The sequence below is a fragment of the Perognathus longimembris genome, chromosome 18, assembly GCF_023159225.1.
Source record: "Perognathus longimembris pacificus isolate PPM17 chromosome 18, ASM2315922v1, whole genome shotgun sequence".
Taxonomy (NCBI): Eukaryota; Metazoa; Chordata; class Mammalia; order Rodentia; family Heteromyidae; genus Perognathus; species Perognathus longimembris.
In genome coordinates, this window is record NC_063178.1 from 27238433 (window position 1) to 27253014 (window position 14582).

At 38.0% G+C, this 14582-nt stretch overlaps 1 protein-coding gene across 4 annotated transcripts in view; it reads left to right on the forward strand.

Annotated features, from left to right (window-relative positions):
- Nebl (nebulette) overlaps positions 1-14582 on the forward strand; it is a 310643-nt gene that overhangs the window by 219012 nt on the left and 77049 nt on the right. The window contains exons 7-8 of one of the 4 annotated variants that reach the window (XM_048367950.1): positions 3381-3491; positions 10222-10332. The exons of the other annotated variants lie outside the window; for them this stretch is intronic. Of the exons in view, the coding sequence (XP_048223907.1) occupies positions 3381-3491; positions 10222-10332 (222 nt within the window). The remainder of the gene's footprint in view (positions 1-3380; positions 3492-10221; positions 10333-14582) is intronic. 4 annotated transcript variants of the gene reach the window in all.

The following is a 14582-nucleotide window of genomic DNA, read 5'->3' on the forward strand; positions in this document are numbered from 1 at the left end:
TGTACAGAGAGGTTACAGTTTCATACATTAGGCCTTGGGTACATTTCTTGTTCTGTTTGTTACCTCCTCCCTCCTTCCCCCCTCCCCCTCCCCCTCTCCCTCTCCCCTCATGAGTTGTTCAGTTGGTTTACACCAAACGGTTTTGCAAGTATTGCTTTTGGAGTTGTTTGTCTTTTTATTCTTTGTTTCTCAATTTTGATATGCCCTTTCACTTCCCTAGTTCTAATACCAGTATATACAGTTTCCAGTGTACTCAGACAAGGTACAGTGATAGTATGGGTACAACCACAGGAAGGGGATACAAGAGGATCATCAACAATAGAAGCTATGGTTTCACATGGCATGTTGAAAGTAATTACAACAGTGATATAACACTCATTTCCATAACATGGAGTTCATTTCACTTACCATCATCTTATGCATTCATAAGGGCATAGCTATTAGGCTCTTGTGATCCTCTGCTGTGACTAGCCTAAACCTGTGCTAATTATTCCCTATGAGGGAGACCGTAGAGTCCATGTTTCTTTGGGTCTGGCTCACTTCACTTAGTATATTTTTTTCCAAGTCCTTCCATTTCCTTATGAATGGGGCAATGTCATTCTTTCTGATAGCGGCATAAAATTCCATTGTGTATATGTACCACATTTTCCTGATCCATTCGTCTACTAATGGGCATCTGGGTTGGTTCCATATTTTAGCTATGACAAATTGTGCTGCGATGAACATTGTTGTACTGGTGGCTTTAGTGTGTTCTTGATTGTGGTCCTTTGGGTAGATGCCCAAAAGTGGGGCTGCTGGGTCATAGGGGAATCTCTATATTTAGCCTTCTGAGGAATCTCCATACCATTTTCTAGAGTGGCCGAACCAGTTTACATTCCCACCAACAATGAATTAGGGTTCCCTTTTGGCCACATCCCCTCCAACATTTATTATTGTTAGTTTTCTTGATAAAGGACATTCTTACTGGGGTGAGATGGAATCTCAATGTTGCTTTGATTTACATTTCTTTTATGGCCAGTGATGTAGAGCACTTTTTCATTTGTCTCTTGGCCATTCTCATTTGAGGAAATGAATTTTTTTTCTTTTATTTTATTCAAATTTTTATTATCAAACTGATGTACAGAGAGGTTACAGTTTCATACGTTAGGCATTGGATACATTTCTTGTACTGTTTGTTCCCTTGTCCCTCATACCCCCCTCCCTCCCCCCCTTTCCCTCCCCCCCCCCCGGAGGTGTTCAGTTCACTTACACCAAACAGTTTTTCAAGTATTGCTTTTGTAGTTGTTTCTCTTTTTTTACCCTGTGTCTCTCAAATTTGGTATTCCCTTTGAATTTCCTACTTCTAATACCAGTAAACACGTTTTCCAATATACTCAGATAAGATTACAGAAAGAATGTTTTAATTCAATAAATTACCTCTCACAATGTAGTTAATTTCAGAAGTCCTAAATAACTGATTTCCTATATTAGAGATAAACAACTGAGTACTACTTTGGAAATCAATGAATTTTAGTGGCAGATTCCACAAAATGTGATCGTTGATAGTAATTTTAAGTTAGAATTGTTTTGAGTGGGCTGAAATTCAGTTCTATAGAGATATCTACTATGAAACCCAGAGTGGAAAATAAAATACACTGCCTTCATTCTCCAGCTGAAAAAGAAACATATCGTCTCTTTCTGAGGGCACCGGGAACTGCTGTTTATGTTGCCCTGTAAAGCATGATGTTGATGATATTTCTATGCTAAAACATTACCCTCGTTGTGAATAAACTTGAAAAAAAGAATGAAATAGCTCTGTATATGACTTGATCTCCAGTGTTTTATACATTGGCAAAAGACTAGTATGTGACCTTCATAAGATTATTTGCAAACGTGAAACAGTTTTGAGTTAATCAGTCCATTTTCTAGGGTTGTGGGGACAAAAGCACATATAGCACAGATGGCCAATAAATCACCACCCAAGTCAGGCTGTGAGGGGAAGGGACGCAGGCCTCATCCACAGAGCAAGCAGGAAAGAACATAGGGGTTTGTTTTTTTTTCAATGTTTTCCTTTTTTGGGGGGTGTGAGGAGATTAGCTCTGTTATTTCTTCTCTGCAAAGAAATTCTTGGTGTTCTGGAACTTGTGATTGATTAGTTTTCCTGACAGAGTTAACTGCTGAGAAAAAAAAAATTGCAAGTGTGTGATCCATTGTCTTCCACTGGACCAAATTTTCCCGGGAGTATATGGTGAACGATTGTTTGCCTTCAAGTAATGATTGTGCTTACCGAGATCCAGCACAGGCTGATCTCAAAACAAACTCCCACAACACAAGCACCTTCTTCCTCAGTGGCTACAGGAAGCTGAGAGCCTTTGAGCCTAGGAATGCATTTCCTTAAAAAATTATTATTTGAATCTGCAAAGTGATGGAATGCAGCCCAATACTTGTAGACATGAAAGCGGTGTGTAATGACCAAATCAGGGTAGCTAACATTTCCTTCTTAAATATTAAAAAAAGTTGATTAGCACATCATAATTATACATACTTATGAGGTATGGTGTGATATTTCAATACATGTATATGATATGTAGTGATCAAATTAGGGTAATTAATGCTTCCATCTCCTTATCATTACTTTGTGTTTGGAGTCTTTGAGCTCCTCTCTTCTAATTAGTGGTAAAATATGTAATAGGTTGTTGTGAACTATGTCACCCCCTGGTACTATAAACGACAAAGACATATTATTTGTATCTAATTGTGTTTTGGTTCCTGTTAACCAGTCTCCTAATATTACCCTGTCCCTGCCCTCTTCCCTCTAGTTATCTATGTTCTTTGCCTTTGGGACTAGACAGTAAGTTCTAATTTTCTGAAACAACTTGTGTCTCATTATTCTCATATTGTTTGCTCATGGATCTAACAAATAAAACTGAATACACAAACATTGATTTTTTTGAAATGTGCACAGGTTCAAATAGAAAAACAGTTATTATATTCTTGTGTCTCTCATCTAAATTTTAATTTTGATAGATAGGATTTATTTCTATGTCTTCAGAATATGCTCATCAGCTATAGTATCTAAAATTGAAATGGCCTACAGATTGCTTGGGAGTGAGAAGAGTCAGGGAGGTTTGAACTCAAGGCCTTGCACTTGCTAGGCAGGTCCTTCACTACTTGAGCCATGCCTCTAGAGCTCTCAGGTGTTAGATAGCATCTCCTGCTTTTGCAGAGTGCTGACCCGGACTTCCATCTTTCTATCTATAACTCCTCTGTAGATGGGATTACAGGCATGACCCACCATTTACAGTATAGTCTGGCCTGCAGATTTCTATATCCTTTTTTATATTCACAAAGGAAAAAAAATAATGTGAATTTCTTTCCTTCCTCCCCCTCCATCCCCCTAGACAAAATACAAAGGCAACATTAAGGCTGACCTTTCCAACTCTCTATATAAGAAGATGCCTGCCACCATCGACAGCGTGTTTGCAAGAGAAGTTTCACAGCTTCAGAGTGAGGTGAGTTCTCCCAACCATGGTTAGAGTGTGATGCAGCTCAAAGCCCAGTGCCTCCTACGAGTTCTTTCGCATTCTGGCATGTGGTGTTTATCTTGGGTAACAGTGAATGGAAGATGGAAATGACTCCATCCATCAGGAGTCACTGGGGAACCACAGAAAATGTGAAGGACCTGGAAGTCTATGTCAGTCACAGAAGACTCTTTTCCCAAGCCCCACTCAAGGGCCATTTTTAATCTCATTCTGACAGTTTATACAGATCACATTCTTGTAGCAACTATTCAATGATTGTTTGATTTAATGTATGATCTCCATGTGGAGAACATTTCAGTCGCTTTCTGAAAGTCACATATACACTGATGGTTGAATGTACAGCCCACAGGTCCATGGTTCTTGTGTTAGACAACTGAGTCCTGAATTTCCTGTGTTGTGGCTGGTGCTCTTCATTTAGGATGGTTCAAGCCACCTGCAAGAGTCCCATCCATCAGGTGGAAGAGACTATTTTCGTGATTTTTTTATGCACACAAAGAACTGTCATTATGGAAACTCATGCTCATTCCCAAGGATCATAGGGATACATTTTCTCTTAACATCAATGCCTAAGTCATTTTTTTTCCCCCCTGCTGGTCCTGGGGTTTGAACTCAGGGCTTGGGTGCTGTCCTTGAGCCTCTTTGAGCCATAGTGCCACTTTCTGCTTTTTCTCAGCAGCTTATTTGGGATAAGAGTCTCACAGACTCTCTTGCTCCAGTAGGGTTTGATCATGATCCACAGATCTCAGCCTCCTGAGCAGCTAGGATTTACAGGTGTGAGCCACAAGTGCCTGGCTGAATAAATCATCCTTAATGCACTTGACTTCCTGCATTTCTTTGAACATTATTCTAAAGAATATATTCCTTCTTACTGATTTATTGTTTTGTTTCCTTCCCAGTACAGTCAGAAATTTTTGTTGTTACTTCATTAATCTGTTACTCAGCTCTCTAAGCAACAGGAGAGTTGGCATTCTCTGTGTCCTGTTCTCTGTGCTCCGAATGCTCCCAGGCACATAGGGGCTGTGTAGTAAATACTTGCAAAAGGGTTTTTGTTGTTGAATTTACATAATCCATTGATGCAATTACTACCCCATTGTAGGTTAGTAGTCACAGAAAGCATGTGTGTCAGGTGCTATTTTGTGTGTTTAACATGCATTTGTGTTATTTAATTCTCATGGTACCCTCATAAGGTGTTATCATTTTAAAGATGAGGAAACAGAGGACTGGCAAATTTAAATGATGGGCCCACAATAACACTGCCAGTATAAAGGAGACTCAGCACATGATCTAGGTAGCCAGGCTTCAGAGTTGGAGTTAACCATCAACGGTACCACATTTTCCAGCCATTTTTTTAGCCCTTTCTCTAGAATCTCTTTACTTTAAGTAGAAGATGCCTCAAGAATGACCAAATAATGCAATAATTGATGACTCTGAAAAAGCACTGAGCTTTCTGTTATGCTTTGTAGAACAGCTTTGAATAATTTATTGGTGTAAATTTAAACCTCTACTGAGCCCCCAGCTGGGCAGCCAGCTAATCTCAACAATGCTCCAGAAGACTGAGAGTATGTGATGTCAAAAATCTTCCCGGGATGACCATGGCTGTGTGCCCTGTCCTTTTCCTGCCAGCATCCAGGCTGCTTTCTAAAGTACACAGTTAGAACACATTCCTTGATGTAAGAGAAGCAGTCATTATGAAATAGAGATGGAAAAGAAGAAAAAAGATTTATGCTTCTTTTTTCTGTCAGTCATAAGGTTTGAACACAGGGTCTGCGTGCTGACCTTGAGCTCCTGTTGTTCAAGGTTAGCTCTTTACCACTTTGAACCACAGCTCCATTTCTAGTCTTCTGGTGGTTAATTAGAGATAGGAGTCACACACACTTTCCTGCCAGTGCTGGCTTTGAACCCTGACCCTCTGATCTCAGCCTTTTGAGTAGCTAGGACTACAGGCATGAGCCACTTGCATCTAGCTATGCATGTTCTTATATTTACTCGGGAAAGCAACATTTTTCAGATATTTGCATCCTATTTACTGTTTTCTCACTTTCTTGATGGGTGTACAGTATATAAATACTTGCATTCTAGATGTTAGTGTGAAAAATAATTTATATTGGATAGCTTCATACTTGAGCCTACTGCTTGTGCCATGCCTCCAGTGCTCTCTGCTTTGGTTATTTTTAACAGAAGAGTCTCATATTTTTTTTTGTCCAGGCCAGTCTTAAATTGTGATACATATACTTTTTTCTCATGTAGCTAAAATTACAGACTCTTGCCAACATTTCCAGCTTGTGGGTTAAAATGGGCTTTGCTAACCTTTTGCCAGGACCCACCTTGAACCTCAGTCTTTCCAATCTCTGCCATCTGAGTACCTGAGATTACAGGTTTCATTTTAATGGCTGTCAGAACAGTTTATCACTTGCATTGCTAACAAATGTTATCTATAATAGGATAAGCACTATGTATACTCTCAATTACCAGTAGTCTGAATTTGTTAGTAAGTAGCTACTAACTAGTTAGTAAGTTAATAGTAAGTAAGTAGTAGTTAGCATTAAGTAAGAAAAACCCAGATTTTGAATTAGGTGCCTATTTTAAAGAATTACATAATCCCAGGGGCTGGGAATATGGCCTAGTGGCAAGAGAGCTTGCCTCATATACATGAAGCCCTGGGTTCGATTCTCCAGCACCACATATCAAGAAAACGGCCAGAAGAGGCGCTGTGGCTCAAGTGGCAGAGTGCTAGCCTTGAGCAAAAAGGAAGCCAGGGACAGTGCTCAGGCCCTGAGTCCATGCCCCAGGACTGGCCAAAAAAAAAAAAATAATAATAATAAAAATAAATAAAATAAAATAAAATAAAAAAGAATTACATAATCCTAGTAATGTTTCTTTAGATTTGCATGCATCAATTTTATTATTTTTAAAATAATTGTGATTCTCAGAGTATTTGACAGCAAGTAGTATGGAAGTAGAAGAGCTATTTTCAAGATCCGTGATAATTAAATAACTTTTCATGGTGTCCAAATAGTATTATGTTGCGTTAACTTAATTTATACTGTTAAGGAATCCTGAAATTTGATGGTGCTCTGGATTCTAAAGAAAATTGTCTCCACTCTTGACAAACAGTTAAACTTTATCTTAAAGTCAGAGTGCATATGCTCTCAGTGGCTAAAACTCAAACTAGTTGGAAAGGTAAAGTGAGGTTGATTTATACTTCCCTTGTGGAAAATAACTGATAAGTAGAAATGTCATTAATGAGAGGAGAGAGGGAGAGAGACAGAGAGGCAGAGAAAGGTGTGGTGGTGTTTTTAGGGGGCCATATAATTTACTGTTGCCTATTTATAAAGATCTCAACTGAACTTGAAATTGGGATGGGATGGACCATGCCTAAAGGGGATAGATGGGGGTCTTTCTCAGAAGAGCTGTTTTCAGGCTAGGTCCAAGTACTCCTCCTCATAGAAGTGATCTAGGATACTCAGCATCATTATGGGCAGCTTTATGCATCTACTGGCTACTGGTTCAGTTTCAGGAGTTCACAGGTATCTGTGCTGTGGAACTACAAGCACGTTTACCTAATGGTGCTTATCAAGTGTGTTGTAATAGGTAGCTACATACATCATACAAATGTGTGTATAAGTTAAGCATGAAAGTATAGAAATGAAATATATAAACATATAAGTATATATTACTTACTAACATATAGAATTTATATAAAATATAAAGAACTTTTGCAAAGTATTCTCTAATCTTTGGCTGTCCTGTACCATAGCAACCTGAGCTTTCAAAGTGTGAAGAAAGAAGTTTTATTCTACGGAAATGCCACGTTATAAGGACAAACCCCAAGATTCCAAATTTATCAGAAAATGTATACCTTGTCCTTTGTTTTTCATTAGCTATTTTAAGGAAGAAAATTAATGCAATGAATGAAAATTCAGCTACCTCCTCATTGATGCCATCTCCGCTCTAAAGTAGTCCTTTAGTAGCAGCAGCTATAAATGAAAAGACTATTTTAAAGCTGGAAGTAGAAAATTATGTAGCCTTTTAAAGAAAGACTTCTTTTTAAAATTGTGCTTGATGAGTCACCATTTCTGTGATAACTCACAAAATGATCCTCTGCCTTGGTTCTGTTTGTAACATCGAAGCATGACAGTCAGTCTAAATTACAAAATACACAAGGCATCCATTAAAGGAAGATAGGCACGTGTTAGCTTCTTTTATTTAAGAAGAAACAACAAATCACATGGAAGTTGGTTTTTTATAATTTTTACTTTATAGACTTTGCCATCCATTAAACTTCTCACTTTTTCCCTTGGAGTTACAATATAAAATGTAATGAAACTGAAAGAATTGCCTTTCTCAACCATATGTAGGCCCTTTCAGATTTTCCTGTTTAGTGTAAGTCATTATTGAAAATGTGAAGATCTATTCACCAGAATTAGATATCTCAATGGAGTACATTGATGTGCTTGTACTATAACATGATGAATTTTACCTGGAGTAAGGTGCAGGACTACATTTGTGTCCTGGTAATCAACCATACATATAGAACTGGATGTGGCATCCTGGCTCGGTAGAACCAAGTGAATATATTAATTGTCAGAAATCTCAACACAGCCTTCAAGAGGAAAATGGCATTACCTGCTGATGCACTAATAGCATTTAGCAGGTGGAAGATGATAACTTGGATGAAATTAAGTATACTTTTTGTTTTGTTTTGTTTTTTTGGCCAGTCCTGGGCCTTGGACTCAGGGCCTGAGCACTGTCCCTGGCTTCTTTTTGCTCAAGGCTAGCACTCTGCCACTTGAGCCACAGCGCCGCTTCTGGCCGTTTTCTGTATATGTGGTGCTGGGGAATCGAACCTAGGGCCTCGTGTATCCGAGGCAGGCACTCTTGCCACTAGGCTATATCCCCAGCCCCAAGTATACTTTTAATCAGGATTAAGTTAGACCATTGTGAGAACCTTAAGGAAGAACTGGCTAAGTTGGGGTTTGGATTCAACAGTCTCCTGGAGGTTCAAGAGTTCAGGCTCTGAATCCATTTGGATTTCTGGGGATGCAGAAGTCAATGGTGGCTGTCTTCCCACATTGGAAGTTCTGTGTTAGAACTTAGGTTCTTTCTATATAGCCAGATAAACTCAGCTCTGTAGAAATAGGTTGGAATTTGATTAAAGGGAGAACTTTTTCCACTGGAGATCTCCAAACTTAAGAGACAGTGAGGTTCTATGTTGAAAAACTTTCAGAAAAATAGTGAATGGAGAGGCAAGATGGGGGATTTAGGGATTGATAGTTGTACTTGGTGGGTTTTTAGAAAAGTAAGATTCAAAGGCTTTATTTGTAAAAATTGCTTTTTATAATTATATCCTCAGGCTGGTAGATTTTTGTATATTATCTAAGTTAAGTGGATGGTTAATTCTGTTTATAAAAACCTTTGAGGTATGCAAGCATATGAGAATGTTGAATAAACTCATTTCTTCATCCATTTACTGATCTTTGATTGAATTCCTACTCTGTGTCATTTACCATGATAGGCACAGGATATTAAAAGATGTGTAAGATAGAGCAGCTCCTATTGGTGAATAATTCTTCTTCTGTTTAACTATATACTTTTCATTGAAAACTAGGCCTGTTTGGATCTGGAGGGAGACTCTTCTACTATTCCTCTTTTTAAGTTCCACTTATTATCTCATGCCAAATAATTTCAATATCACTTAAAATGTTTTCATTATTAAACTTTTTGTGGGCATTTAAAATGATTATCTTTAAATAGTGTACCAGAGGAGTTTCTTAGTCTATCTTGACATTGATTTTGCCCCTTCCTTCATTTATTATATTTTTATCTCATCTTTTCTTAGAAACTATTCTGGGCTCTGAGGGTTTAGGAGATGGTTATATTTTAGTACTGAAAGATAAAGTAAGATAGTCTTCAAGAATTAAACAGGGTAATTAAGGATTGTGAGAACCTGAATAAGATAATGATGTAAACTGAGAATTCAGGAATACCTTGGTTACTGTCTTCTGAATTTTTATCAACTTTTGTGAGTTCAGTTACATCTACTCTTTATTTTTATTTATTTATTTTAGTGCTGGCGGTAGGGCTTGAACTCAAGGCTTGGGCACTGCCCCTTACCTTTTTTGTTCAAGGCTGGTATTTTGCCCCTTGGGCCACAGCTCCATCCAGCTTTCTGGTGGTTAATTGATGATAAGAATCACATGGACTTTTCTGCCTGGGCTGGCTTAGGACCACAATCCTCTGATCTCAGCCTTCCGAATAGCTGGCTTTACAGGTGTGAACCATTGGTGCCCAGTCAGAACCTTCCATTTTAAAAACAAATGATTTACTTTGTATTCTGGAATTTCCATTTAGTCAATTGATTTCTTAAACCTTGAATGTTTAAAACCCCAAACCCCTTAAAATATGTGGAAGATCCCTCACAACTTTTGGTGGTATTCTTAAGGTAGATAACTGAAATTGGAGGTTTTGTCTTTTGGACAAATCGAAGGTTTCTGAACATGGGGTATGTGTATGTTATGTATATTTTATTATGTATATGTAGTTATGTATATTGTCTTGCTACAGAGGGTCAGGAAAATTGAACTGTCAGCTGTGTTGGCTAAATATATAGAATCCTAGCAAAAAAAAAAAGAGTAGAATTTAACAGGTGGGCATTTCCTATACCTCTAAAGGGAACTAATGCTTATTTGTGTGCTTTAAGGTTGCCTACAAGCAGAAGCATGGTGCCGCTAAAGGACTCTCAGATTACGCCCACATGAAGGAGCCTCCGGAGGTCAGGCATGCCCTGGAGGTCAGCAAGCACCAGAGTAATGTGAGTGAGCTCCTTCCACTTTTGTTTCTAGAAATCTCTAGTTAATCCTCTTTGGGTCTGAGGACTATTTGGTTGACACCGAAACATGATTTTATTATTTTTTAAAGTACTATACTAAAAAAAAATCAGCTAGAGATACATAAAATTATTCTGAGCATTGCCATTAAAACTCTGTCAAATGTCTTTAGCTTGTATCTCCAACTTGATGCAGGAGCTCATGGCTTCCAATGTAGACTAGCAGGAGCCCTGGGACAAAGCATCAGCAATCAGTGACCCCCAGAACCAATCATAAACACTTGCTACTGCCCTCCCTCCTTCCCTCCCTTCTTTTTTGCTTGCTTTCTCTTTCCTTTCTATTTCTTTTTCTCTCTCTTCTTTCTTTCCTTCTTTTTTCCTTTCTTTCCTTTTCTTTTTCTTCCTTCTTTCTTTCTCCCTTCCTTCCTTTCTTCCTTCCTTCCTTCCTTCCTTCCTTCCTTCCTTTCTTCCTTTCTTTCTTTCTTTCTTTCTTTCTTTCTTTCTTTCTTTCTTTCTTTCTTTCTTTCTTTCTTTCTTTCTTTCTTTCTTTCTTTCTTTTGTTCTCTCTTTCTTTCTCTCTTTCTTTCTTTCTCTCCTCTTTCTTCTTTCTTTCTGTTTCTCTTTCTCTATTTCTCTTTCTCTCCCTTCTTTATTTCCTTCTTTCTTGTTCTCTTTCTTTCCCTCTCTCCTTCGCTCCCTCTCTTCCTTCCTTCCTTTCTTTTATCACGTTAAGAACCTGATCAGCAGTCAGATGTCGTAGTTCACACTTATTTACTGGCACCTTTTTGCCATCTCACCACTTAGCTTTTTATCTGAAGGTGCTTTGTCAACTCTGGTCTCTAAGGCCCAGATGTGCAGAAAGGATAGCTACAGTTATTTGATATCACATTGAATCAAGTCAACATGTTAGTGAAAAACGGAGTGACTTTGACATTCTAACCCAGCTATCTGGCACCTATGAACACCAAAGATAGGTTAAGTCTTATGGGAACTTAAGAAGCTACATGTCTGAAATTACTAGCAGGGCTGTGATTTTTAGGTGAAGCTGTGTAATAAGAATTGTTTACTTACAGAATGACTGTAATAATAATAATATTTACCCATCATAGCAGGCTTTGTGCCAAGACTTTGATCCTTGCCCATTTCACAACAACCCTGTGCTGAGTTCCATTCTGTAGATGAAGAAAATAAGACTAAGGAATCAAGCTCCTGAATTCATTCTTTCTGTGAGATCCAGCTGCCTCTCTCTTAAAGGTCACAAGAGATGAGTCAAGATTTGAAATGAAATATTAAAAAAATGAAGAGCACCTAAGTTATCACTAGGATACATGGGGGAAAAAATAACTGAGACACTCTGAGCTCCCACGATTTCCATGCTGAAGAGACTCTGAATTCATATAAAAGGCTGAGGGTTAGAGGGTGGGGGTGGACGGATGACTGGGGAGGGGGCCGGTGTTATACAGATCCCACAGAGACCCTATCTGACACTATCAGTCAATGAAATTCAAATACAGAAGTTCCTTATCATAGAACTGGCTTATTATTTTAACTCTGCCTTTTCTTTTAAAAGGTCTTTGATTGAGGGATTGAGGGAATAGCGTACAAAGCCCTTTTCTCCTCCATTCAATGCTGTGTACTTATGGGAGAAAGATGTGTTTACTTATATTCTTCTGTCAGATCTTCTCAACCTTTTACATGCAAAGTTTGTACCTATAATAGGATTTAGAAAGTGTTTAAGACTATTTGCTCAGATTTAAAGTGAGAGTGATATTTGTATTCTTACCTGTGAAGTAGTTCATATTCCTCCAGTCAAGCTACTCAGAATAATATATTTGTTGTCTCTACAGCATGAAATTTCAATACTGGCCTTGGAAAACCACAAGGAAAGAGAGAACATACTTTTTGTTTTTGGTTTAATGAGTGGATCTATACAGACTCAATAAAAGATAAAACCCTATCTCCCAGAAAACCTCAGCCTGAAGAAATGTGTGGCAGGGAATTTACTACTAGAATTACCCTTTTGTAATGTTCCATGTCACCTATAGTTCTGGCTACAAATGACCTAATTTACAATGAAAACATGCCCTCTTGTGTGAGTCCAATTGACCTCTAAGCAGTGAAAGTCCAAAGCTTTGCTTTCTTCCCTTTTTAAAAAAACTGTGCCTACCAAAAACCAAGTCAGCTTTGTAAGACCTTTGAAAGAACCCAAACCTGGATGGACAATTGAAAGCCAGACTTTTTCACTTCTGCTTTTTATCCAGTCATACATTTTAATATAATAGTCATCAGTGTGCCAAAGGGAGAGAGTTTCCTTTGCCATCTTTCTCTCTCTTATGCCTTTAGTGCTGAGAATAAGAAGAGAATAAGAAGAGACTGCCCAGCTACTTTCTTACCTGTGAATGGCAGAATTCTGCCAGGCAGATTGTTCCAGGCCTAGTAGGCTTATGGACCACTAAGGAAATGACAGAAGAGGCAAAACATAGTTTCTCAGAATTGCTTCACTATAGCTCATACTGGAAAAGGAATTTGCAATCAGATGGAGACTAAAATGCTTACTCTGCCATATATAAATTGGACAAGTAACTTTGGACAAGTTACTTAATATCTCTAAATCTTAGTTTTCTCAGCAACATTTATCTCCCCACTTCCCTAAGGGATCCCTCAAGTAGTAAATTAGGTAATATATGTAAATGTTTCAGAAGAGCCATTCCATAAAATATCAGACTTTGTTGATCCTTCTCCAGTTTTTCAATGGGTTAGTTGAAAGTATAGATTGATATCAGAGTTTGAAACAATTAGAAAAGGGCCAAGTCAATATAAAATTAGTGTTCAGATGTGTTTCGTTCAGAAAGACATATGTATTGAAATGATTCCTGGACCTATCTTTTTGATTCTATCATCATAAAAATAAAAAGATTGAAAACAGCCAATTGAAATCCTTTTCTATCTTAAGAGATGTATTCCTGCCAAATTTTTGTAATGCAATTAGAGATGCTGGAGTATTTTCTCCTGTGGCTTTGCCCCTAAGGATGGACTTGTAATGGAAACTTCTTACATTATTAGTTCTTATCAATCTTATTAGAGACATGAAGCCCCATAGTTCTGAAGTAAGTCAAACACATCTCAAACTACCATCTAAAGTTTTATAAGTGGTGTGGTCTATACAAATCAGAATGGTTAAACTTTTCCAAAACTCCATATTGACAACCAATTCAATGTGTACTAAAAAGCGATATTCAGCATGAGAAACAAGAGACTTAATGTTCTTTTCAAGAATGATATACATACTGTCTTAAAATTAATAAAAGCTTATCAGTAGAAAAATTTCTGTTCCATCAGAAAGTGAACAGGCTTAAAGATAAATAAGTAAAATGATACCACAAAAGCAATTATGGCTCTGAGCGATTTCCCAACACTCCTTACAATAATAGTGTTTGAGAGTTTAGTGTTAAGAATAGATATATTAGTGTTTTGTACAGCACAGACAGAGTTGTTAGTGATACCTCGTTAGTGCTGCCTTTTCTATAAGATTGTGGTAGGGATAAAATTAAATCACGAGGAAGAAAACTTTCATCAGTTATAAAATGACTTTTAAACAATGACAATGGTGCTAGGGCTAAACTGTTGCAGACATAGCCCCATATTTTACTTGGTCTTCTGGAGAATGGAAATTTTCCTGCCAGCTGAAAAGCATCAGATCCTACACGTACTCACATTTATGTTTATAAGTCCTCTTGTAGAAAAATGATAGGTATTTAAATAAGCATAAATAAAGATGGGGTTCCTGGGGTAGGAGTATAGCTTAGTGTCAGACAGCTTTCCCTGAGATGTGCAATTTTTTTTAAAAAAAGTCAGACTTTCTAAGTGTCCATTTGATGGTAGTTGGAGCATTGCTATAATGTGGGAATTTGTGATGCTGACAAGAGGTCTGCTTGGGAATGATTGGATTTCGCCTCCAGGATGATGACTTTAGATTACTGTTCTTCCATAAACTGGGGACATGATTTCTCTTGTCTAGTTCCTTTTCACCAAGAATCATTTAAACCTCCCAAGTAGGCCAGGGATTGGCTTGGGCCCAGCGAGATTTCTTTTCTTGAGGGTCTGACCCCCTTGTATGGCCCTTGATTCCCAGAGGCATCGTGGATCAGCTGCTTCCTCTAATCTCTAGTATTTCACTGTCAGTTAAAGGGCAGTTGGTGAAGTCTTTGCTTCTCTCTAGTTCACTTACATCCCAA